The following is a 27,055-nucleotide window of genomic DNA, read 5'->3' on the forward strand; positions in this document are numbered from 1 at the left end:
AATACTCATGAATGGGCGCATTGGATGACCAACCACCAAGCAATCTGAAATGTCACCAGGCCAGTACTTTAGTTTATTGATCAGTATGTTCCTCTCCCTCCCCCTCTTTCTCCCCTCACTCTTTTTCAAGCACGTCACTCGTAGATATGCCTCTGGCCTAGTATGCTAGCTATTGTTGTTAGAACATTCAGAATCTTCAAGGCCTAAGAATGACGACTGTATTCACTTGTTCCCTTCCCACCTTGAAGCGCTTTGAAGCACTACACTTGTGTATAATAAACAATTACAAACACGACAAAGGAAGGGGGGGATATAACTAATGGTCCAACTAGGCCTTGTGACATTCGGATCGTGCAAGTGCAGCAACAAAAAGTGCAGGGTGGGAGCTGGTCAGGGTGACGGAAGGAATAAGGAAGGGGAGAGGGAGATCGCAGGAGGGAGAGGGCCTAGGGGCTGGGCAAGTGCTAAGGAAGGCCATGGGGGAAAGGGCCTTCGGAAATGACAGGGAAGGGGGCAAGGTGGGGAAGGGGGCGGAGTGGCCTCAAGGCAAGTCAGGGGAAGGGGGCCCATAGGCAAGTGCTGATAAGAGGGCGGGGGACACTGGTTGAGGGAGGGCTTGGCCATGGTATGGTTCATAAGGGACACATGTAAGCAGTCTCAGCATCAGGTGGAGGGAAACAAGGAAGGGGGAGAGGAGCTTCTGGAACTTAAGGAGATCCGGCTCAAGTAGGAGATGGGTAGGGAGGCCACTCCAGAGGGTGGCTCTTGCCAAAGAAAGAGATCTACCCGCCACTCTCTGCTTGGAGAAGTGTCTGACCTGCAGAGAGCTGGAGCTAGAGGACCGGCATACTCTAGCAGTGAGGTATTTAGGGAGAGAGAGTTTCATATAGCGGGTTCCCAGGCCCCAGAAAGCCTTATGGGTGATGCAGAGGATCTTGAATTTGATCCTTGCTACTGCCGGGAGCCAGTGGAGAGATTTAAGGGCTGGAGAGATGTGGTCTCTCGGCTTGAGGCCAAGGATATGTCTTGCAGCCCTATTATGGATTAGCGGAAGAGGGCAGAGAGAGGCGACAGGAAGATTAACGAAGAGGCTCTTGCAGTAATCCACCGTGGAGAGGACCAGAGCTCTGGAAATGTTGAGCTTGTGGGAGAAGGTGAGGAAAGGGAGAATGAAAAGGTGAAGCTGGTAGTGGGACTTCTTGGCAAGGTCAGAGATATGAGATATGAAAGAGAGAGGAATTGAAAATGACACCCGGGTTTTTGGCCTTACATGAAGGTCAGGGGAGAGGGCCCAAGGAGGGCAGCCATAGAGTAGAAGGGAAGGAGGCGACAGGGGCCCAATGAGAAGGATCTCGGTCTTACTGGCATTAAGGCGGAGATAATTAGAGGCACACCATGCCTGAATGGCAGTTAGACAATTGGGAATGAGAGTGGAAGAGGAGGAGGAGGGACGATTAAAAGGAGAGCTGAATGTTGTCAGCATAGCACTGGAAATAAAGAGAGAAGGTAGAGATCAGGTGGGCAAGAGGGGAAGGTAAATGTTGAAAAGCCACAGCGAGAGGATAGAGCCCTAAGGGACGCTGCAAGTAGAGAGTGAAGAGGAGGAGAAAAAAGGGGCAATTTGTATTTGAAAGAAAAGAGGACAACCAATTAATTGCCCACTCCATAATGCAGAGGTTATCACAGAGACGATTTATGAGGATGGAGTGACTGACCATGTCAAAGGCAGAGGACATGTCGAGGTGGATGAGAACGGAAGGAGAGTTAGAGTCAAGGTTAGAGAGCAAGTCCTCATGGGTGTTCAGGAGAGCAGTTTCCATGCCTCTGGCTGCTCTGAAGCCAGACTGGTGGTTGTGGAGACAAACAACAGATTCGGTATGGTGGATTAGTTAGGAGATTACCAACTTCTCCAGGGGTTTGTCCAAGAAGGGGGTAGTGCAGATAGGGAGGTAGTTATCCATGCAGGAAGGGTCAGCAGATGGCTTTTTTAGGAGGGGGTGCACAAGGGAGTGCTTGAAGGATGATGGGATGGAGCTGGTGGCAACAGAGTTTTTACAGAACTCAGCCAAGGAGGGAGCGAGGGAGCCAATGTTGTCCTTGATAGTTCTAGAGGAGCAGGGGAGGACCTACTTGGAGGAGACTTTCTTACAACAGACCATCTTGGTGACCTCATTCAGTGCTATGGGTGAGAAGGAGGAGCGTAGGGGGGGAGGAGGGAAGGGAGCTAAGGGAGGCCTGGGTGCAGGAAGAGGAGGGGGATAAAGGAAAGAGAGGACAGGATATCATGAGTTTTAGGAGTGGAATGGGAGGTCATTGCCGAGCAGAATGCTTGAGAAGGAAGAGGAGAGGTGGAGACTGTGATAGGATAGGTTCCTTGCAGATTTTGAAAATGTCAGCTGTGTTTGTGGCCCCAGAGATGCATGCTTGGACATGGGCCCGTTTCTTGGAGCGGATGGAGAATCTGCCTTTGGAGCAGGCGACAGGCCAGTTTGTCAGAGGATGTGCTAGAAGCCAGCCATTTACGTTCCGCAGCCTTTTACTTGTATTTTAGAGAGGCAGGCTTCAGGCAGAACATCATGGCAGGGGCAAGGATGTCAGGGGTGTTAGAGATGGAGAGGTGGAGGTTAGCAAGAGCTGAGTCAGTGTCAGGGTTAGTAGCAGGAGTGAGGTGGAGTGAAGGAAGAAGCAAAAACAGCTACTGACGCTTGCTTCATCTTTCAAATAACAGAGAAGGAGATTGGCAGTGCAGGCAGAAGTTTAGTCAGGGGGCCGGGAGGTCCAGATGGGAAGAGAGGATAGTCAGACCAGGAGAGAGGTGTAATGAGAGGGGTAGAGAAGGAGATATCAGCTGAGATGAGCGCATCTAAAGTATACCCGGCTGAAAGAGTTGGACCAGAAGGAAGAATGGTGAGGGAAAGAGAGTCACAGAGGTTGCAGAAGGTTAAAGAGGCTGTATCAGGAGAGTCAAGATGAATGTTGAAATCTCTGAGGAGAAGTTTAGAGGTAGAGGCCTGAAGAGAAAAGGCGAGGTCGGCTCACTCAGAAAGGAAGAGGGAGATAGGCCCAGGGGGCCTTTAGATGGTAGCGAGTGAGAGGGTAGGAGAGATGCCAAGCTTGCAGACAAGGCATTCCAAGAAAGGGTAGGACTGAATGAGTATAACAGAGGCAGGGATCGAATACGGGAAGACAAGTGCCACTCCACCTCCAGACCGAATTGGCCTGGGTTGGAGAGGATTTTGTAACCGTCAGGAAGGAGAGTGTCAAAGCAGGCATTGAACCAAGTCTCTGTGAGAGCGAGTACATCCAGGTCAAATTCTTCAAGGAGGTGACAGATGTCAGTGGAGTGTTTGACAGCAAAGCCAGAGCTCAGGGTAGCTAAGTGAAGCTGGTTGCCAATATTAAATATCTTCCGAGGCAGGTTGCAGGGACGAGGTACATCCAGCAGTGGAGGTGGAGTGACCCGAGGGTTGGCAGATGGTGGAGAGGCCAGAGGGGTGTCAGAGGTTGGAGAGACCAGAGAAGGGAGGAAGTTAATGAGAGACGGGGGGCATCTGTAAAAAGACAGAGGAGATCAGGCTGAGAGCCCTCGGCCATGATAGTGCCATTCTGGTAGGCATTGATGACACACCTGGAGGACGAGAAGTGTGCTAAGAGGACTTCCCATCTGGTTCCAACATTAATGGGGGAGGAGGAATAGTATGAGAGGATAGAGACCATATGGGGGGTTCATAGGCAGCAGGGGGGACGGTAAAGAGGATGTTGGAGATAGTCTGCCTGAAGGAGGCATTGACGTAGGTGTCAGCAATGGGGAATCCTGGGTTGAAGACGGAGAGTGCTTTCTTAAATGTTTTACGTCCCGGCTTTGAAAGAAGTAGGATAGGTGATAGAGTAGTAGTTCGAACAGATAGGGGAGATAGAGAGAACCATAATTGAAGAGGGAGGGAGGTTAGAGCAGAATAGGGACTGTACGATGCACAAGGAACCCACCAGATGGCCTAGTAGCAAGGTGCAACAGATGACACAAGGGTAATGGGGGCGAGGGCCTAGGTTACACAAGGCAGCAAGGAAAGCAAACATTTCACAGGTCAAGAGGCACAAACAGTAGAGAGCGACCCAGAAATGACAGTTAGGTGGAGGTAAAAAGGTATAGCAATTGACAAAGCAGTGAATACAGACAGTGCCATTATATGGATTTCACAACTGGGTACAAGAGACTGGCAGTATAGCGCAGATTAGATTTAGGCAAGCCGGGTCAAGAGTAGCTAGATGCAAATTTCATAAACACAGGTAAAATGAACATTGACTAAAATGGATATTGGACAATCGTAAAACTGTAACATTTTTACACACTTACTTTAGTGTGCATCCTCTTGCTCCCACCAGCAATACACTTACTCCGCCAGCAGTCAAGTACTGTCCTCTCTAAATAACTGATGGATGGGCCTGGCACCAGGAGCTTCAGCATGGGCTGATGCACCTTATCAGCTATACTAATATTTAAAATGATCCACCCTTTATGCAGACATCAGTACAGTGTATTTTGGGGCCCATTGGCTGAAATCCCTGTTTGGCAGGTAAGTCTTTGTTCACCATTAATTACTTGGATTATTTTCAGGTATGATATGATAGGTTATTTATAACACACTTAATACCCAGAGGTCCGCCATGATCCCCACCAATAGGTTTTTGACAGATGCCTTGCACCAGTCAAAACATTGTTCCGGGACATATTATGACAGCACCGATTCAGCAGCATCACCTTGGCTTTATTCAGAAGCATAGGATTGTCACAGATGGAGGCAAACAAGGCTGGGCTAAATCAATCTGGGTCTTATTTGAATAGAATACTTGTCATATGCATGGATTCATGACTGGCCGAATGCAAATGGAACCACACCATGCAGAAATAATAGTTGTGAAAGGAGACATGCTGCATTGTTTCCTGTGATCTATTCAGGCATGGTTGTATGCACGACCAGCACCATTTACACCAAAGCAAAATGAAAACAATGCCAAGAACCATCACAATATCGTATTATACAGGTTTTTAATTCAGCTAACACCTGCACATGGTTTTCACTGCTTTGCTGCGAGGTTTAAAATAAGGTTAAATGACCTGCCGTTAGAATTAGGTAGGGGCACATCTAAACATTTGGAGGTAGGAGTCGAAGTGTACAAAAAAAGCCAAATAGTAGCAGAGCTACACCCCACTGCTAGTCCCTGCCCCCCTGTGCTGGAACAACTCCCTACGCCCTCCCTATGTCAAACTGTCACTGTTAGGTAAGATTTGCACAGAACTGGTAAATCTTCCTGACCTGGGTCAACCCAAGAACTTTTTTGCTTTACTAGTGGGATATTTTTCCATAACACCTCAGTGAGTAGGAACCTTTTCCCACACTCGCATTATCTTTAACGCTTTTTATGGGTGTCATTTTTAAGACTTTTCATAGTGTCTTTTTAAAGTTATCCTCTTTAACAACGTATTGGCAATAAGTACCGGCTGTTGGTGTGTTGCCCTAGGGGCGCCCCTTTTAACTTTCTTTTGCTAACCTTGGGTGAACTACAGTTCCCAAGGGTAGAAAGGGTCTTTGGATCCCTTTTACATTGTATTCTGTGAAACCAGCACACCCACCTTATGTGGAGTGCTTGGGAGGTACCATGTATCCCCTTTCACACTAAAACTGTAACAATTCTGTTATGCCGGTCAAGTGGCACAGCGAGTAGAGCGCTCGCTTTGACATCCAGGTTCGAATCCCGGCAGGGCCAAACTCAGCCTTTCATCCTTCCGAGGTTGATAAATGAGCACCACACACCGTGGGTAATAATAAGCAGCGCTCAGATACCTCAGGGTTTGTAGCGCTATTTAAATGCCAAATTATTATTACAGTGGCAAGCTTACATTCATTGGATGGTGACAGTGATACATTGCATTAATTTGGAGCATATTTACTGCGGACTGTGTTCACAGCTGCAGTAATGGGACCTAAAGGTGTCAATTTTTACCAAAATGGCCCCTGTCTTCTTTTTTTGCCATTTTAGTGTTCATCATTTTTTGTTCCTTCCCCTGACATCCAGGGTGGGAAATTCCTTTGTGTGATTTTATCTTCTGCGGGAGTCCCCTGGTCTCCCCGCTCAGGCTCCAGTCTGTCTGTGAGAGCAGGCAGTGAGGGGGGAGTCAAAAACTCCCCAGCCCTGTGTCTTACGCCTTGCTTGAATGGGGACAAATCCCAGTGGAGGGCTGGCTGTCCTGATTGGACAACCATACTGCCCCTTCTTGTAAAATGCGGGGAGAGAATGCAGAGGTTGTGCTGCAATTCCTGATAAATACTGCAAACCTGGAAGCTGAAGAAAAGTCTACCACTGCAACCAAAGAGGAAGATGAAGGAAAAGCGTCTCAGACGATTTTCAGCGACCGGAGAGCCTGCTGTGTAACTGAAGCCTGCTGTAGCCGTTCCTTCCAATCGGCCTGAGGACCCTGAAAACGATGACCCCGACCCAGAGCCTGGTGAAACCCGTTAGACTCACCTAGACTCACTCATTTTGAGCCATCCCACGCATTGCTGTGACCTTGTGTTGTTGCAATACCCCAATAACCTGGCACCTCAAGCTGTCTTCCAAAATCCGATATTCGCTCAACTTCGTGGGCATCCTGGTGGATCTCCAAAGACACGAATCTAGTCCGAAAAGTCCCCTCACCAGAGTGCTGGACCTTTGTAATGGTGAGAATTCAACCGCGATTTTCTGTCTTCTTCTGTGCTCCTTGAAAAGGCGCCAGACCCACAGAACCGCATTCAGCCACGAGGGAAACCTTGCCTAGAGCCTTTTTCATCGATCCATGCTGCAAATTTCTTTCTGAGGTCTTGTTTTCAGTCACCACGACAAGGAATCCACTGATCGGGTATTTGGCTGCAGACCCTGAGGTTCTCCTGCTGCAAAATCTTCTTCAATGCTGAGGTACTGTGGTGGCTTGTTAGGATTTCTGTGTAGCTGTGGGATGTTTTCTGTGATGGGGAGCCCTCTCATCCAGTGCACCCAGTCCCACTGCTAGAATCATGCTAGGATGTCTTCTGCGAAGCCCCTGGACCCTCTTCTAACTCTAAAGTAAAGTACTCACCTGTTTGCCCAGTTTTCCTAAGGAACTCTGACTTTTGCTACTAAAGAACCTATTCTGACACTGCCTGGTCCTAGTGACCCTCTTTCTGCCACTGAGTACACTCATTCTCCAAGCATAAGGGAAAGACTTTCAAGGGATTGGGACTTCTGCCTGGAAAAGAAAAGAAGTGTTTGAAAGTTACTTACTTGTAAAGAGTTGGTTGGTAACTGTAATTCTAAGAGTGAACAGTTACACAAGTTCTTACTCATGTTGAATGTGTGATCCACTACTCTTAAAAGTATGGTTAACATCTTTTCTTCCTTAGCAACTGTTTTGCCAGTCTAATAGAAAGTAGATGTGAAGGTATTTTACTGTCCTGTGGTTAGGTTGTGCCTCTTCCAAAAAGTAAAGTGTTGGTTTCACCAGATTAGTCCTTTTAGGATAATTTAGTGTGCCCCAACTGGGTCTTGCTTCCCCTGACCTTGCTGCTAGCCTGTCCGGAATAAGTCTGCATTAGGTTGTTGCCTACCTAGAATAACTTTGAGTCATTAGTGTAACATTGGGTTTTACTTTCCCCTTCATTGTGAGGTTAAACAAGTATGTGGGTTTTACTTACCTTGTGTTAGCTGTGTGCCATCCAAAATAAGTTACAAGAGTTACTGCTTACCTCAATGTGAGATACCCGGATTTCAAAAGCACCTGTAAGGGTATATTACATCCTTAGGTTTTACTCACCTAGTATAACTGTGTGTTATCACAAAAGTAGTTATAGGTTTTTACTGCACCTACAATAAGTGTTCCACTTTTCACCAAAAGTATATTGTCCAGTTGACGGATTACCTGATTTGTACTGAGAATCATACAACTGGAAGGGTCTACTGCCCTTGCATTACTGAATGTAATTGTAATAACTAACCATTGGGTTTTATTCCCCAGGAATAGGCTTGACCTATACTGAATGTGTATGAAAAGGTTTTGACTTCCCTAGAACTACTGTTAGGTACTACAAATAAGGGCTATACTTGGGTTTGTGTACTTTCAAGTATAGTGTTGTGTTTTTATACTGTGATATCATGTAATGTTTTAGTGCTAACTTGCCCCTGGATTTACCTGGGCCTACTTGTATTTAAATAAATCCTTTATTTTTACATACATAGTGTTTCAGTGTTTCTTTGGATCATTTGCATTACAATTTCACTTGTACTGATTCTACAGCCCTCTCTCCCTCCTAAGATAAGCCTGGCTGCTCTGTCTATGCTACCATGAACTTGGGTGGTACAGCCTTATATTAAGAGTGGAGTCTTGTACTGCCTCAGTTAAATGGTTTTACTAGGCCCTTAGCTGGACTTCAGAAAAACTGTCCTAACAGGAACTCTGGAGATTTCCCGGTAGGCCTCTGCACCCTGGAACTCTTTTGTGTGTTAAGCTCTTTTATTTCCACATTTTCACAAAGGAAAAGGGTTGGGCTTGCTGAACATGTGTAATATGGGGACACTTTGAAAATGATTTCCAAAGCCTCTTGATGCCCAGTGCCCCCATTCCCATTGTTATAATGTGTGCATATTATTTTCATGTTTAAATTAATACAAAACACACAATAGCCACTTTAGGACCATATTTATGCATTAAGCGCTTACTCGTAACTTGCGCGTACTATAATATGCTTAAGTGCATGTTTGTCGTGAAGGACGCCAGGTTTACACGTGGAAAAATATTTGTGGAACGGCACAAAATGATGATCTAATTAATAGTTCTGGCAGTTAAATAAAAGAAATGAGAACCAATGCTGGACAGTGAACATGTACACATGCGCAATTAAAAAGTAATTCACCTCAAATCCGGTCCTGACTCCACTGCAGATATTGGTTCCTCCTGCTGCAATTGTCGGTAGGTTTGCGATTAACTGTTTCCTAGAATTATCATCAGTTATTTTAGTCAGATGAGCTTTGATTGTGGCACCACTGTTGAATGTGACAATGCCAACATGAGATGCTACTTCAACGATCTGCAGTATGAAAAGTTCAGCAGCCTGGCGCATTCGATTTATTCGATTCTCCTATGGAAAGAACAAAAAGGTAATATTAGAATTCCAACAGAACAAACAAATAAAATATAATGACTTCTTGCAGAACTCAAGATCTATGATTGTATGACTCATGTTCAGACGAGGGGGTGAACATTGGTCATGCTGTTCCTCCTGTGACAAAGAAGAGTGGCAAGTCCTGGTGTCAGTGTTAAATCTCTTTAATAGAGATTTTGGGAACACATTCCTTTTCAACAAACAGATAAATGTACAAATTAACATTTGGGGAACATTAGGAGGGGACAGAGTTTCGGTTGCAAGACGGATTGAAGACTGCCCCATATAAACTGCCATAGACAGTCCATGAGGTATGACCACTGGCACATAGTAAATGGCATGCACCTCGATATAAAGGGTTGTACACCAATAAACAACGTTGTTCCATCACACCACCAGTGTGATTACCACCCTATTATTAGGGCACTTGAACAGATGGTTGAGTCGTCTCCATGTCATCCATGTAATGTTTTAGCTCTGCAGCACATCGTTCCAAGATGGCTGTAATAAAACTTGTCTCAAAGTCTCAATATGTCACGCAAAATAGACCAGCTCACACACTTACCTTTTCACAAAGTCATCGGTAGTTTCAGCTTATATTTGCAGAGTTGGAGTCATGCTATACAGCATCCTCGTGATACAACAAGTGCTATTGCCCAGTCATTAATGGCAATGAAGGCATTGAGGTCCTCTACAAGATGGCTGCGGTCCATCTCACTGCTCCTGAGCCTGCGTGCGAGACATCACTTGTCCACGTGCATTACGCTAGGCTGTAACCTATGCATTTGCAGGCCATTCTGATGGTTTTGGTACCGCTGCGCTTCCCAGACGGAGTATCCCCATGCTGTTGCATTGTTCATTCATTGGTAAGCCGAAGCATGCTCGTCCATGCGGCCTCTCATCCACCACCCCGTAACAGTCACTCTGTTGTCATGTTGCACGGCTGCACCGGGACCAAGATGACATTTGCGGTTGTAACGATCAGGTCTTCAGGCACTTTATTGAAGTAGCACGAGTTGTGAGTGTATTATAACAAGAGAAGGAATATGTTTAAATAATTGACTCTAATGTGTTTTTTTCAGAAATGGGCACTGAAGAAATTTCATGCTCTTCCACCCTTTTAAAATGCAGAATTCATAGTATATGGAGTGAATGTCAGTAAAACATCATTGTACATAACAGTCTGAAAAAATACTGTCCTTGGAGCACTCTACTGAAGCATGCACATATTTTGTCTTCTTTATTCCCTTTTCAGGTGTTTGACTAAACTAAAGAAGAAATCAGGCATGAACAGCTAATATGGGCCGCAGTAATATTGAGTGCCCACAACATTCTCCCACTTGCACCTAAAAATCACCAACTCAAGGTTAGTTGAAACATGTAAATACTAATAGTTCACTATAAGATGTCCTAAACTCTTATCATAATTCCATTGTCTGCTTTTTAATATGAATCCATGAACATATAAGGGGTAACGTGTGGATGAAATTGCTGTATGAACTTTTTTTTGTCCTGATGAAGGCCCATTAAATCCATTGAAGCAAAGTGGCGGATGTCTAGATTGAAGGGCCGAAACACAGCGTGTCGACCATCTCTCTTTTTTTACCTAAATCCCGTGGTCTACATCCCCCATGTAAAATTGAAGAAATTGTGAGAAAGAATAATAGGCTGTCCCACATTGGATAATCTGGTTTCTAAGTTTTGATTTATTAGCACCATGGCCATTTCTTAGAGCCAATCGAGTGAAGAACTGGAAATAGAAGCTGGGACAGACTGTCTCTCTTTTTGTTGTTGAAATTGATTGTGAATCATACGAAGAAAAATAAATAATGAATGCACTAGATTTCTCACCTAATACTAACCCCGTTTTCACCATTTGCACTTTGCAAGATAGCGTATTTTGAACAAGGTTGTAATAGTGGACATTTGAACAATTTTAATGTTGTTGTAATGAAATAAAATAGTATCTTTTTAAACTGCTTACTTAAGACTTTGGTAGATGCTTTGAAAGGATCTGCATCTTTTTCCATGTTGGATGTACGCTGGTAGCCGGGTTTCACTTCATGTTCCCTCGATATGAACTGCAGCAATAAACATACCCCGGTCTTATAATATCATGCCATCCCACATCCCTAGTTCTTTATTGTAGCACGCCTTTAGAAGGAGGGTTGTAGTGTCTCATACTCAGGCAGTCATCTTCTTTCTTTAGCAGCTAGGTTACACCCCGCATGTTTCGTGTATGGTTAAAATGTATAAAAATGAAAGTAGATGGCTGGAAGGCTTTGAATGGATCATAACTACTATAATTACTCTGAGCAATCGCCCAGAGCACATCCGGCATCATCAATGAGGTGTAGCTTGGGTTTTGTTAGGGAGAATTTTAAGAAATTTGCCAATTCCCTCTACCTTAGAGACCCGCAGCAACTTTGCTGGATTTTGAGGACTTTTTGGGAATGGGGATGGGTTCTCTGAATGGGGAAATACCGAGTCCTCCAAGGTTGGACTGGCCTGGTAATTCCCCATTCAGGTAACCTTACCTGTGGTAAGGGGGTAACCATGGCTACCTCCAACCTCGTAATGACCCCCACTATCTTACAATAGGGTGCTGGAGGGGTTACCTAGTATCCCCTTTGTCTAGCTTCTCAGGTAACATTTTTATGTTACCATTTCCTCACTGAATGGCTGGTGGCAGTGGTTTCGTTTTTACTACAGTGGTGTGCATTTACAGCGTGTGGCGTACGCAGCTGCAGTAAAGCACCCAAGGGTGCCAGTTGTGGAAAAATGGCCTGAGTCTTCTTTTTTCACCAATTTCTTTGTGGAAAGGTCCTTCTTGAGATTTACTCTGAGTGCCAAACCAGGTTTGGTCCCTTTGTTCGTGGGTGTCTGTGGTAGGCAGGAAGTGAGGAAGGTACCCGAAACTCCTGTGCTTAGTCTCCTAGGAGACCCAAATGCACCCTGTGATGATTGGCTGGCTGACTGTCCGGCAAGGACAGTCACCCTGCTGGGTGAGTGACAGCTAGGCTGGAATGAAAGGGAGAGAACTGTATAAAAGGCGAGTCTTTTGGCTTGGAAGGCAGAGTCGACCACTGTACGAAGGAACCAAAGAAGAACTTGAAGAGGACGCCTGCTGCAACTCCTGGACCATTGGTTTGCCCGGTGAAGCCCTGCTACAGTGCCAAAATGCCAGGTTCGCATCGACAGAGAAGCCCCTGCAAGACTGACTTCTCCCCTTGAGTTGGTGGGACCAATCAACTCCAAAGTAAGCCACCTGGACATTCATCTTGTAGCTGGTTGAATTTCCACAGAGTTGCTGCTGGAAACCATAGAGCCAGGGAGAGTAACACCAGTTTGTGTTGCTTTTAAGTTGGCCAAGAGCCCCAGGAAGATCCTATGGACTCCCAGGAAGAAGGACTGACCGAGCCTGAGCCCCCTCAACAGAGTGCGGGACCCCAGAAGCAAGGAACATTCATCTTGCCAGCCAGAAACCGCGGTGTTGCTATTTGCGGGAGACGTGATGAGCTGAAACACTGAACAGCCACTGAAAGTGCAGTTTGCTGGTTGCGAGTTTTGACCATCCAAGTGCAGTGCAGGAGCCCCCCCGACGTCCTCCCTCTTGTCCCCACGACTGAGGCCCAGGAACAGAGAGATCTACAAGGCTGCACAGGAACAGGAGTCATCTGCTGCATCTTTTCTTCACTTTAAAGTTACTGTACAAAGTCTAAGAGAACCCACCTCTTGCTGTAGAGTTGCTTGCATCTTCTAGCACCCACAAGTCTAACGGCTTGTGGCCCTACATTGATTCATTTTTTTCTTCAAAGACTTCTGAAACATTGTGCAAAGACTTTTCTACCCACCTTCAATGAAGTGTTTCAGTCCATATAGACTCTTGCCTATTGACTTTGGCTTAGCCTGTTTTAACTGAATGACTCTTATTGGGGGATCTGAAAGTATTTGCCTGCTTAAGAAATATTTGTGGTATCTTGTTTGCACTAATCTTTCCCTTTGACTTGCTCTTAACTAATTCTGAATACCAACAGTAATACATTAATGTCAACAGCACCCTAGCAATTGAAGTCCCCTGATGGTGTACGTCTCTGCTGTATGCCAACCCAAAGGGGTATTCACTGATTCTGAACTAAGAGATTGTATAGTTTTGACGTATATTTGTGTGGTGTTTCACAGTGCTCCCTTCTGAAGAAGGCTTACATTAACTGACTGGTGAATAAATGAATAATTGTTTTATCAAGAAACCCTGTGTGTAAGTGTTTGCTTGAACACTTGTCCCTGTGAACCTCTGTATAACTACCCAACAGCTCACATTGACCCCTTTTGAGATAAGCCTGGCTACTCGACCACACTACCAACCAGTGTAGTACAGACTTATACCAAAGGTTGGGTTACTACTACCAGGAGGTCAGGGTTGTTGTAGTGCACCCTAAGGGTACTGCATACAATCTTGCCTAGCAGGTTTCTGGGTGGAAACATGTCCAGGGTTGCAAATAGGCTTCTGCAGAATAGATTTGAACTGTCAGTTTGGGCTGGTCCGCCTCTGTCAGCGTGGTACCAAACCGGATTGATATATGCTCTTTCCCTTTCTGGAATTAAATGGCAAGATAAAGACAAACATGATGATCCCTAGGGTTGCCTTGAGCTGTAGCAGAGATTATGATTCGTTCAGAATCTTCCAGCCAACAGCATTCAGTTTAATTTAAAATGTATGTTTGCTGATCCATGTTCCATTTTATTATAGGTTCGTTTTAACTACAGAACTGCAACACGTTACACTCGAATTATAATTATTTGTACTGCGAATACAAACAACGTATTATGATTTGCCCTGAAAGTCTATGGTTTATTAAGCACTTTCACATGGCAGGTGTAGCAACAATACAATAGCTAGATCTGCTGCAATAATCAAGAAAGTGACATATGTTGGATATCTGTGCTTGCAATAAATCTTTCAGTCGGCATACTATCCCATTAATTAAATGAAGAAAAAAAAATCACTTTGCACGCATGCATTTGTGTTTCATTACCAGTGACATGCTTCCGGAAACGTCGAGAACCAAACAGACCACTCTCTCCTTGATCTGCAACAGTGAGAACGACGGTGGGGCGGGGAGATCGGTGCCGCCCATGGGAGAAGTAGCCTTGAAGTCAGCAGAAGCCTTGATCACTGCCCACGTGCTTTGGTAGTTGCACATTTTGTTTTGCAGGTGTGGGACTTCAGTGTCATGAGAGTTTTCATCGCAGAAATCAACCACCTGGAAAGGGTAACAGTATACTGCACATTTGTACGGATTAAGCTTTAGTCACATCCAGATACCGAACAATGCTATTACATATGACATGTATGTAATTCTACCCCCAATGAGTGGACAGTTCTAATGGCATTATAGCCCTGGAGCTTTGGTTTATACCGACCATTAATGCCCTCCCCATCATAGACTCTCGCTTGCAGCTCAGCCTTATACTAATTGGGGAGAGCATTGAGGTATGGTATAGCTCTCATCGACAGGCTACACACTATAACATTTCAGCATAAAGTGTAAAAACATCAATAATATATCCTGTAGTCCTAGTGAATAATGTCATCCTTAGTGCGATTATATATGCAGTTTAAACAATAAAGCTATTTTAAGAGAGGTCATGCATAGGCTATGAGATTTACTGGCCGCAAAAATAATGCTTCTAAAAGGACTATATGGTTTGATGGCCGAATTTCAACAGGGGACTCGAAACCAGTTCTGAGGTCTCCAAGTTCCTGTTCCTATATTCCTCTCATTACAAAGCTTAAGGGTGTAGATTAAGGACTATCACGCGTTTTGAATGAAGAAGAAAAGTTATGTATGGGCACAGCGGACTAGTGATGGGACTCTACTTCTCTTGGGTCTGTGGTCCTGTGGCATCCCTTTCTTGGTTCATGGGTGTCGCCCTACAGAGAGCAAGCGGTCACTCATAGCACATGGCATTTCACAGGGCTCCCGAGCACCTCTTGGTCTGCGTCTTTCTTGGCTGGCACAGGATTAAGTACATACTGCTACCGGGCACCACCACCCAGTCACTCTTAGGTCACCTGACTCTGGCCAGGTGTTGGACTGTTCAGAAATAGTTTGACCAGAGGGTACTTTTATGCTCTCTTTTCAGGGACGCTTTTCAGGTTTTTCTTCTACTCTTCGAGCTCTCTTTGCTACACTCTTTATATCACTTGTACCTCGACACTAGACTGCCTCCTGATCTGTCCGAGTTGTTCCCCAGGACCCTACCACCTTCCTTCATTCTGGTGGTCACTTCCCTTATGACTCTCTTGTTTATTTCCTTTCCTCCTCTTCTCCATCTTTTACTTCCCATGCTCTGAACTTTTCTTCCACTCCGTTTCCCCTCTGAGGAGTTTCTTACTCTCTGCAACTTCTTTCATGTTTCTCCTGGTCTCCCCCTCTTTCCTCTTAGATGTAACCCTTCCAACTCGTGTTCTCTTAAAAGGTTTCTCCTAACCCTTAATCTATTACTCCCTTTAGATGTACCCTCCTCCTGTCCCTTCTCTGTCCCTTGATGTTTCTCCTCATCCTCTCTCCCTCTGCATATCCCCACTCTGACCTCTCTCCTCACTTCGAGTTCACCATCCAACTTACTTCTCCAATATGCATTTAATGGGGTTTCATTTTATATGCTACCCTCCTCATTGTGAGTATAAAAGGGTTGAGTGGGTACAGCAAGCCCAGTGATTATCTAGTCTATTGGATTAGCTTTGCATTGTTTGTCCCGCCTTCTCTCCATGTGCTCCACCGAAATTTCAATTACTCCCAAGTGGCCTGGAGCTCCGTGGGCTGAAGTGGTAAAGTTGTCCGGTCTCTTTGGTCACCAGACCCCAGGTCTATATTGCTGTTGTGCTTCTCATTTTGCACACTCCCCTGAACTGTAGCATGAACCACAAGCTTCCTTCTTTAATAGCGGGGAAGCTTCGTGTCATGCTACATAAACCTTGCTTGCACACTTTGCATCTCATGAAGTGGGTATCTAAGGAACATAACAGGAGGCTCGCAGATTCCCACGAGCAGGGCCTCACGGAACAATGTTCTCAGGCTAGATGTTTCTCTGCCAGTTAAATGCATACAACAGCTTGTGCTTGGTACCCACATGGAAGGTTCTTGGCCACTACGTGAGGTACAGCCCACGAGGCAGGGGATTGGGTGGAGGCCCAGCCTTTGTATACCACCACTGCTGCCATAATCACAGTGTGCTGGTAGTTCTCTGCCCCAGGATCTCCGGGGACCCAGCCCTGACTATCACAATAGATCAAGCAAATACAAAACAAGCTGCATTATGCAGCATGACAAATGCATTTGGCCATCAGACAAAATAGCCTTCCTTTGCCTGGTCTTAATAGCATGGAGATACAATGTTAACACTGCATTAATCATGCATTAATCAGATTATGCAAATCTTGGGATCGGACCACGGATGGGAATGTACTGGTGGAAAGGTTGCCACCGTTTCATACTATTTCACAAGGGAATGTACTTGCAACTGCACCATTCCCTGCACACAGCTATCAGTGCCTGCATCCACAGTCAGACAAGGAACAAAAGAATTGATTGATTTATATATTTTTAAAATGTTATGTTAAAGGATATTTTGTTGTTCACCTACCCAATGAAAGTGGAAATATAAAAAGAAACATGCACTTGGAGAGGCGGGCTATGTAAGGTCCATCACTTCCAATGCACTCCCTGATATTGCATGGGTAGGATGTGGCCTCCAGCCCACCACCCTTAGTGGGCTCGAAGAGCCATTGCACATTCACATTTTGGGGTTTTTGTCATATTCAGGAGGCGGACAAGAGAGCATTCTTCAAACGTGACTTTTATTTTAGTCAAAAATAGAGACTACTCTTTCCATACCTCTAAGGCAGTGGTCTTCAAACTGGGGGGCAGAAGGATGTCCAGTCGGGGCTCAAGACTCTTTGAAAATTGATTTTGATGATGGTTTTTAATATGAAAAAGGATTAAGGTGACTGCTTTTAATAGAAAATGTAAGCAGCAGAAAATCTGCTTATATTTAAAATGAGCCTGCACTCCCCCTGGACATATGTTGGGACCCCTCCTGTGGGGGTGCAACCTATACGTAAGGGGCCCCCAGAAACAATATTTGTATTCAGTGGAGGCTCAGTATGAAACAGTTTAAATACCACTGCTCTATCGATCGTGTGGCTTGGCCCTAGCTACCAAAAGAAAAGAATAACAGGTGCTCGTCAGTAAGCCTTACAAACCTAACAGTCCTCTGCCCCAAAAGCCTAATCTGACCTGAGTACTGAACCTACTACTGTTAAGCTTAGCAGGCTCACCGGCCTAGTCCCAAAGAGGGTGGCTCCTCCTTGAGGAGACAGGACATATTCCCTAGATTCATCACAGAACCCCCCCCACATATAAATGGCGTGTAGGGGTTAGTTGTGGGTCTTAAGACACGGAAGCATGCCCTACTTTAAACTTCATGAATCATCTGTGGCGGAAGAGGTTCAAAAGCAAGATGCCCTCCATCACAAGGTTTCTACAACTGAATGCCTGATAAGCAACAGTAGCTAAACACACCTATTCATTCCTTCTATGGTGTGGTTGGAGGAATTCCTATAAGAGTTGGAGACTAACCCACACATACTACTCCCCATCGAAGAATATCAAAATAACAACCCATGCTGATCAGTTATACTTGATTATTCTCTCGATTAATATGATAGTTTATTCCTTATTCGTCACCCCTTGTTTTGTCTCGATTATTTGAAAATCTCCTTAAGTTCTGTCCTTTTAAATATTCATTGATTAATTTCTCTCCTGACTTTCCAATTGTGTTTAGTTTTATTTGCAATCTTCATCACCATTGTAATGTTCTCTGTATTGAAGTTACAACCAATAATTCAAGTTATTTTAACTTAAAAAAATCAATATTTGATAAGGGGTTTATTTAGACTCTGTAAGCTTGTTGTCAGCTGCTTCCAAATGTTTTGCTTCTTGAAGCTACAAATCCGAGAGAAAGGGGCATGTAATGAACACATACATTTAATTCTAGAAACTGGGAATTAATAAAGAAACCCAAAAAGGTTTTTGGGCATTGGTTAATGGTTTCAAAGAGGCAGCACATATTCTTGCAGAGGATAGAGAGCTAAAAGAGGTCATCTTCATTCAGCAGAATTCAAGTAAGAGAATAATATGAGAGGAAGGTTTATAACGAGAAACCAATTTAAGAATGAGATGTAACTAGCAGATTGTCCTTTAAGTAAGCATTCATGATGACATGTAAACCTTTTCACTACAGATATTGGACCAGAATCTCAAAGAAATTACTAGGAGTAAATCTGATTTATCTTTGACTAACAAGTGAAGAGGACAGCTGTTTGATTAATAAATTAAGTTAAATTGAGTGAATCTGACTTACAACAGAGTTACCCTTTACGTATTCCCATATTACTTCTAGTAAGTTGCTCAGAGTACGTTATTTTGTGACTTGGCTGTTCCTCTCTATGTGCGAGTCAGATTTCCTCCTTGTAACTGGTTTGCGAATCAGGCACATTGCTGTTGTCCTTTTTCTTAAGCTTATTCAAATGTACGAACAACCTGATCAGGCCAGTTTACAGTGTCATATAACAAGTCATCAATACATTTTATTGATATAAAAGTGGGCTTTCACTAACAAAACAATACTCACTGAAGGTAAAGCTTGCATATACATTATTGAGGTCTTTGCACTTTGTTCTTTTTCTGGTATAAACTGGCATCCTTCTTCCACCTCACCAGTATTTGGGTCTTTTATGCAGTCCTTTTCAGCACAAGGCTCTCCATTGCAGACAGTCATTCCCTGAATATCCGTAGAACACCTTGGAAAATTGAAACCATAGATTTGTTTAAAACTAATTCCATTGGGAAAATAATCAGCAGAATAAGCACACAACCACCCTGTGCTTCTTGCTCTAGCACCCATTACCTGTTAACACATTTGCATTTAAAAGAGATCTTGGAAAAGGACTTCAGAAAATGTTAAAATGTATGTCTTGCAAAAACACATTTCAAATCATGAATAACTATGTCATTTCACAGATTCACAGTGCACCATTAATATCTTATTTATGATTGTAGATGGACATGCAGGTGAATGCAATGGGGTAGAATTTTTCCTCATAGAATAACTCTTAGGGTAGTATCTCATTTGAGGTTCTCGCCCCCCAACCTTTTTGGTCCACCTGATTGGCTGACCCCCAAAACATGTGTGTGCCAACATGGAGTGTTACTGGAGAGCTGGCTTGGCATAGCCCCCCCCCCAGTGAATTAATTATCAGTGGAAACCCCTGTGCAGTCCCCCGATCCATGCCTGAACTCCTGAACGACTGATGCTGAGGATGCTAGTGTGGCCCTACAGGCTGGACCCAGGCTACTTTGTCTTTGCAACAAAAAGCAAGAGACCGAGTGAAAATACTAGGTCACACAGCCGCTCTGTGACCTAGTATTTTTACTCGGTCTCTTTCTTTTTGTTGTGTATTGTAGTCAGGGTGTCTCCAGACTTGTCGCAGCCAGCTCCTTTTGAACTTCAATGAGCACAATAGTGTATATTGACCTTGAATCGAAAAATATTACTAAACAGTGGTGCCCACTTACTTCTCTGTTTACTTTGTCTTTGCACCCTGCTCCTTTTCTGGGCAAGGACTCCCATCCTGTTATTCTCGCACCCTGCTCCATGTTGATTCAGCTTCTGGGATCTTCCTTTTCTTACTGGCGTCCCCTTTTCTGATTTTAATAGTGGGATATGTTTGTGGTCTGTCTCCCTGGATAGTCCTTTGGGTGCAAGCACCTAAGGTGTGGAGTATTCGTGTCGTGAAAGTGGCTTGCTGATGTTTTCACTCTGCTCGCATTTTTGAAATTCCTGGGTCACCTCCTGCTATTGGCCCCACTTTGCGACCATTCTTCATTGGCTGCCCATTCCTACTCTGCTGAGTTGCCCCAAGCCATTTATCAGGTTTTACCGTGATTCTGAAGTCATGCTCCTATGTTATCAGCACAAAAAGGGCCTTTCACCAAGGTGGAAGTGTGCTTTATAAATGCAGCGTCCTGCTGGCGTGAGTGAGGCTGAATCCTAGGGACTATAAACTCACTGCCCTTCTTGGCAGTTTACCGCAGTGAGCATTTCTTGCTCTTCTTGTTCTGCCTGCTTGCTTTAAATTACTGTGTTCCACTCCCTGCCGACTCTTTCTGAGTTTGGGCATCAGTGTTTCGATAGGTCAACAGAAGTGGCGTGGTCTTCCCTGTGACATCACTTCTTGAGTGAGTTGGGGGAGAATTCCATTATGCCAAGGAGTCATTTTATTGGGTTGGAGGGCTGTTCATGCCCTCATTTCAGCTAGTTTTAATTTCTGCTCTTTTCCTGTAATATGCTTGAAAATGTTCAATACAAGAGCAAAAGTTAGTAAAACTGTCAAAGCCTCCATTTCACCAGTATCCATATGTATGGATTGTTCACCTAATGTGTCCACTATTAAAGCCATTGCAAGCAAAGTGTGTAAAGATTCCTCTCCTTCAATGTCTATATGTAAGACTCCTCCTCTCAGGAATAATCGGCAAGCGGAGGTTATGACATTGAGTGCATGAATGAAGCAGAGTTTGCAGGGATCAGGCCCAGATTTGTTGGCAGATGTGGATTACATTGGATGTTTGCAGGTCCCTTTTTCTGACATTGGGAACCCTGTATTAACGTGGCTACTGACGTGGAGCAGAGGATGGGTCTCCCTGGGAAGGACACTTTTGAAGTCTGTCTTCAAGGGTCTGATATTATCAAGCCTTCCATGACATTTACTATTGATCCACCTAGTAACACATCCATATTAGGAAATTCGATTAGAGAATTGTCTGTGCAAGCCCCCCCACAGTTGTTAGAGGGTGGCAATGACTATACCGGTCAATTCGACCCGAGCAGTCCGACACAATGGGTGCCAATTAGGTACAGGCTAATAGGAGAGCTTACTCTATGTAAATACTTTACAAACTTCTGCTACTGGATAGATGTGATGGATACGCTGGCAGTGCAACTCCATCAACTGAAAGTGGATAAATCTTGTCAACCAGATCATACCAGAAATAGGAGAGACCAGATATCGCAAACTGGTATTGGTTCTTTGGGGAAAAAATCAGTTCTCAGCATATGGGAAGAGTATAAATAGGATGGATAACTCCTAGACAAATTTAGAGTAGGAGGATAACATAAAAACATGGAATAAAAAATGTGTGAAACAGAGGAAGGTAATACATAATGTGCAGGTTCGGGTGTCTGGCATGCCTATCCCTGATGGAAAGCAAGTGCAACCACCTTTGTTAATGTTGCGGAACGAAGGAGAGGTTGTTCAAATCCCTTTAATACCAATCCAACATAATATTACTAACCCTAAATACTGTCTCCCTAGACATCTGTGCATTGGTAAAACTTTCATGCCTCCAATGGCTGACGAGTTTTTGAAAAAGACAGTTATGGATTACAGAAATGCAATTATCACTAATGGGGAGCCATCTGTGGGCCATGAACCAAGGGATGCCCCGAGGAACTGTTAGGCAAGGATTGATGTAGTAACCCTGTGGGAGATTACACAACCCTTGTCCTCTTGGTATTAGGTAACCTACCTATTGGTATAGGTCTGTACTACACATGTTGTTAGTGTGACTGAACAGCCAGACTTATCTCAAGAGGGGTAAATGTGAGCTGTAGAGCTGTAGAAATGAAATCCAACAATACAAGTATCCAACAACACTTACACTCAAGGTTTTTAGTTATAATTGTGTATGTATTTAACAGTTATTTTTAAATAAGCATTCTTTAAAAAGGGCAATGTGCAACAATCAAAATACACTTCAAAATACTTTCTCAGAATCAACACAGAGCAAGTATATACTCTTTAGAGATGCTTCATACACACTTCCTACACCTTGAGGTGACTCCACTAACTAGGACATTAATGGCATTTATATATCACTTTTACACTTTGTAAATTCTGAGGTTGGCAGAAAGGAAAGGCTAGAGGAAGGGAAAAGGTTAAATAGTTTCTCAGAGCATGTGAGCACTTTATATCTTCAATGAAGTCTAGTTAAAACCTTTCCCAGCAATATTAGTTTAAAACCAATGTATCACCTATGAGGGACAGTACGAATGAAAGTCAATGAAATAGAAGAGTCTCCAGGGAGCCAGGACAGCCACAGTCAATTGGAGCAAAGTCTATGGGGCTGAGGCACGTCTTAGATAGCAAAGAGCCTTGCAGAAAGTTAGAGAGTTTGCTGAAGAAAAATCACTTTAGGGTCACAAGTTGTTACACCTGTGAAAGTTGAGATCAACTCTAGAAAGCACAGCTAAAGCAAGTCTCAACTGAGAAGAGCAATTTACAGACAATGAGGTAAGTACCCCAAATTCAGAGCAGTACCTTTGGTTAGAAGAAGAGGGTCCAGCTGGCTTCTGTCTCGTTGCAGAAATGTAGATCCTGTGTTCCTGAGCCTCAGTCGTGAAGACAAGAGAAGACGTCTGGGGACTCCTGCGGCAGCAATTTGATGGTCGGCGGCAGCTACAGGCTCTTTTCGGATCAGCGGCACTTCACGGTTTCATCGCTCAGTAAATAGCACCACCACGGATCTTGGACATCGGTTGGGCTTCATTCACTCCTTGAGTCCAGCACTCTGGTGAGTTGACTCGACCGTGGCTCATCCTGCTTCAGGAGGGTCCTCAGGAGACTCCTGTAGCTTTTGGTTGGCTCACAGATGTTGCACTCGACTACAGATTCCTCAACCCCTGGCACTTGGTTCCTGCAGCAGCGAAGAAGTACAGCCAGTTGGGGAAGGTCTTCCAGCAAATTTCATCTTGGTATTAGTTGGTCCCACTAACCCAAGGGAAGAAGTCGTCCCTTCTGGAGCTTCTCTTGTCGATCAGAAAAAGGAGTTTCAGCACAGTAGCCGGGCTTAACCGGGCAGTTAAATGGTCAAGGAGGATGCAGCAAGCTTCGTTCATGATTTCTTTGTCGGGACGTCCTTCCCAGTGGTCAATCAGGTCTTCAGTCCAAGAAGCCTCACCTTTTAGGCTGTGGGATGTTTTTACCCATGCATCCGAGCCCTACCTCAAAAACTGTGCAGTACTGGCATTGAAAACATCATGATGGCCAGAGCTTCCCAGAAAATGCCCAGGGAAAGGCATGAAGAATAGGCTGCCACCCATTTTTGTCGATGTTATGGGCACAGAAGGGCACTGCCTAAAACCCCATTGGACTACCCACACAGTAGCCTGAAACCATTGGGAATGGCAATGCTGATTGCCAAAAGCAACCTAGAATTGTGGGGAATTCATTTTCTTAAATCCCAAAAATGGGTGCATTACCAGTACTCACCACTATCAGAAAGCCGGCGTTTTAAAACAACACCAGACATTTGTGTAAAACTGAATAAATGAACCCAAAGCAGGCCAAAGAAAGACTTACTAAGAGGTGGATACAATGTAAAGTTATATTCTGAAGTGACTTGAAGGTTTATCACAAGACTGGCTGAGCTCTGCAGCAGCCTAACTGAAACTGGATTTAAAACTACCAAAAATCGAAATGTGTAAATAAACTGAGGGACAGACTTGTGACTGCCACATAGTTTGTCACTGTTAAAATGTCATAGTTTTGAACTTAGAATCAGCATTCTAGCTGCATATGTAAAAATTGTCTTGACTTAAACTGGGGAACAAAAAGTGACATTTTATCTGAAACCTGGCTTAAGGAACTGAATTCTGCCCACCAGCTACCCCCGACAGGAGTTGAGACTTGCACAACAGCTGTGTTCCCAGGCCTAGCTGCCTTTTGCTGTTCCCACCAAAAGGGATATGACACTTCTCTGATTGAATTACCTTGGCTCTGCAGGAAATTGAACAAAGCCCTGTCCTGACTCAGGCAAATGTTTTATTGGGGGTGTCGTAAAAATGGCTTCCTCTGAACAATGCAACCCCCTTCACCCAGGCAGAGGTTTATTGCAGGGGTCATAAAAATGGCTTCCTTTTGGCAGAAACTGGGAGGGGGAGAAACTGGAGACAGAGGCTGAGCTTGAAGAAAGTGGAAAGACTGGTTTCTGTACCATGTGACCTGAAAAGACACACCCCTGTAGCTAGAATATGGTTTTAGAAAAAGATGAATAACTCATAGTACGGACTTGTCATAATTATTTAAATGATACCATAATTCTTGTGATTTTTCTGCCCACATTTTAAGAGGTTTTTAGAACCGGTGGTATGATCTGGGGGCAAGCTAGCAGTTAAGAGGGTATTACTTAAAATGTATGCATGTTAAAAATCTGACACTTCATCAATTAATGTCCATACTCCTTGCGCACATGTGTGTAAATTTGGGTTAATGTCCGATATTGCAAAACCAGTTAAAAAAAGTGCAAATGTTGCCATTTCTGAATGCAAGCCCCCAGGAAGAGCAGACTTGGACAGGGTATACCTCCTGTGATATGTGATGGGTGCATGTAATTTTAAACAAATGTGTACCTGTGCAAATATGTCTTTTTGATCAAATATAGATTGTGTGCAATTTGACAGGGGAGTGTCCTTTCTGAAAGCCATTAAATGACATCATTCTGACACACAATCCTGCTCTCCAGTGAGAACACAAAGAATTCTCCAACCTATCAGAACTCTGAAGGGGTTGGGCCTAGAAAGCTAGCCTCTCCACCCACTTTCAAAACACATAAAAGCAGACAGTCAGGACAGATAGGGACATTCAATTCCATTTGCTGCAACGCGCTCTGCCGGACCACACAACATCCAGAAGATACTAGATTCAACACTTAGACTTTAAAACTCCAAAGAACTTGATTCAGAACTCAAAGCAAGGGCCTAAACCCACAAACTGAGAACTCTTCTCAGTGGGCCTCAGCATCCAGCAAACCTAACAGCGATAGCAGCATCCAGGAGCCGTGCAGATCAGCGCTGGGTCCAGAGAAAGCTGTGCAGAAAGATCCAGAAGCAGTGCTGTACCCAGAGAAAGCAGAGCAGTATCCAGAACCAGAGGCAGAGCAGAGCTGACCCAGACCGCTGTTCGCAGAACCAGAGAGCTGACCCAGACCGCTGTGCGCAGAGACCGTCCGTGGCGAGTGAAGAAAACCTGACCAGATCCGTGGCGAGGCCCATTCTATTTCTAAATATATTGTGAGTACCTAGCAGAACTGTGCAGAACCAATCTCTTAGTTAAAATAATATAATTCAATCTATTTTAATCTAACCAGAACTGTCTCCTAACTGTCACTTGCAAAGCTGTCACCTGTCATTTCTAGTTGCTAGCTGTAACTTGTCACTTTGAACTTTTAAAATTTCAAATCTGAAAAACGACCTTTACCATATCGCTCATATCTCCGTGACCGTTTGTCTTAGAGACTTGCAGTAACTTTCCACTGAAAGCTGGGAATCTTGGCTTTCCGACGAACCGCATTCCTATTCCCTATACTTTTGCCGCAATCGCGAAAAACTCACTCGCGAATTTTACCGCGATTTGCAAATTTCTCCACGTGTGAAAACAGCAGCTTCCTTGCTTTCATTTGCCAAAAATTCGTTTAACCTGCCAATCATTCCTAGAACATTGCTAAAGTAAGCCTGAACTTATTTAAACTAACTAATCCTCAACCTGAACCTCCAGAGGGAATTAAAATCATTTTAGCACATTTTCCAATATATTGCTATCACATTTTAAAGCATTTTGAGCCTGTGTAAAACTCATATCTATTCTCCTCTAAGCTTGCTGGGAAACTGGAACTCTGTATTACACTGTGATTGTATACCTGAACCGTGTGCTCTTCCTTCCATCTCCTTACATTGTATTGGGGGGGTGAATTGCCACAAAGGGAAAGTGATTACCTTGTCTTTTGTGAAACCATATCAGTTTATCTTCTATACTGCATTTCATTCATTCAACCTTGCATTTCCTTGAACCCTATAAAGCATTCTTTACCACATTATTCTTCTGTCCCTATTTACCAGTGTGCTACCTTATCCATTTCATGTCAACTCCTTAGTGATTATAAAGAAGTGGGCTAGTGCCAGATTCTCCGTTGTTAATCTTTATCATATCAGATTAAGTGTGATATTCAATTATTAATTTATTATAAAGTGATATATATATATATATATTGTTTAAATTCTCAAATAAACCTTTTAACTTGCAAAACAGAACTACTTCTTGGCTCAGTGGGGTCAGGGGGATTCCAAGAGAGGGGTGTTATATAGGGGTAGTCATCCAGAACGCATGAACTGGACATAAAGATATATCAATAAGGGTTTCCATTCAGTATCCCAGACTAGGCATTGACTTAGCTGTAGTGTTGAATTGAATCCTCTTACAAGGCAGGCCTCTCCCATTCATGCACAGCCTAGCTGTCACTCACACAGCAGGCTGGCTGTGCTGCAAGGACAGCCAGCCAATCAGAACTAGGTGTATTCAGGTAACGATGGAGCCAAATGTCGGGGGAGTTTCTGGCCCCTCCCTCACTTCCTGCCCTTGCAGACACACTGGAGCCAGTATTGAAGCCCACCAAAGGCATAATGAACAAAGGGATCAAAACTGGTTTGGCCCGCAGAGTAAAACCCAAGAAACACCTCACAAACAGAAAATGGCAAAAACAGAAGACCGGGGTCATTTTGACAATAATGGTCACCAATGGGTCCTATACTGAAGCTGAGAATTCAGCCTGCGGTAGAAAAGCACAATGGTAGGAAAATTAAACCACTGCCACCAGCCATTTAAAGTAGTGAGGGTAACATAAAAAATGTTACATGAGTAAGTAGGAAAAGGAGCTACTAAGTAACCCCCTAGCACTCCGCATAATATGGGGTGTGCTGGGCCT

The 27,055-nt window shown here is 44.1% G+C and overlaps 1 protein-coding gene across 1 annotated transcript in view; it reads right to left on the reverse strand.

Annotated features, from left to right (window-relative positions):
• Positions 1 to 27,055, reverse strand: part of LOC138538398 (calcium-activated chloride channel regulator 1-like) — a 199,946-nt gene that overhangs the window by 83,862 nt on the left and 89,029 nt on the right. The window contains exons 5-7 of the mRNA XM_069641527.1: positions 18,873 to 19,041; positions 14,210 to 14,437; positions 8,925 to 9,149 (exon numbers count right to left, since the gene is read on the reverse strand). Coding sequence (XP_069497628.1) covers positions 8,925 to 9,149; positions 14,210 to 14,437; positions 18,873 to 19,041 — 622 coding nt within the window. The remainder of the gene's footprint in view (positions 1 to 8,924; positions 9,150 to 14,209; positions 14,438 to 18,872; positions 19,042 to 27,055) is intronic.

This window comes from Ambystoma mexicanum, chromosome 1q (genome assembly GCF_040938575.1).
Source record: "Ambystoma mexicanum isolate Mex_15411 chromosome 1q, UKY_AmexF1_1, whole genome shotgun sequence".
NCBI lineage: Eukaryota > Metazoa > Chordata > Amphibia > Caudata > Ambystomatidae > Ambystoma > Ambystoma mexicanum.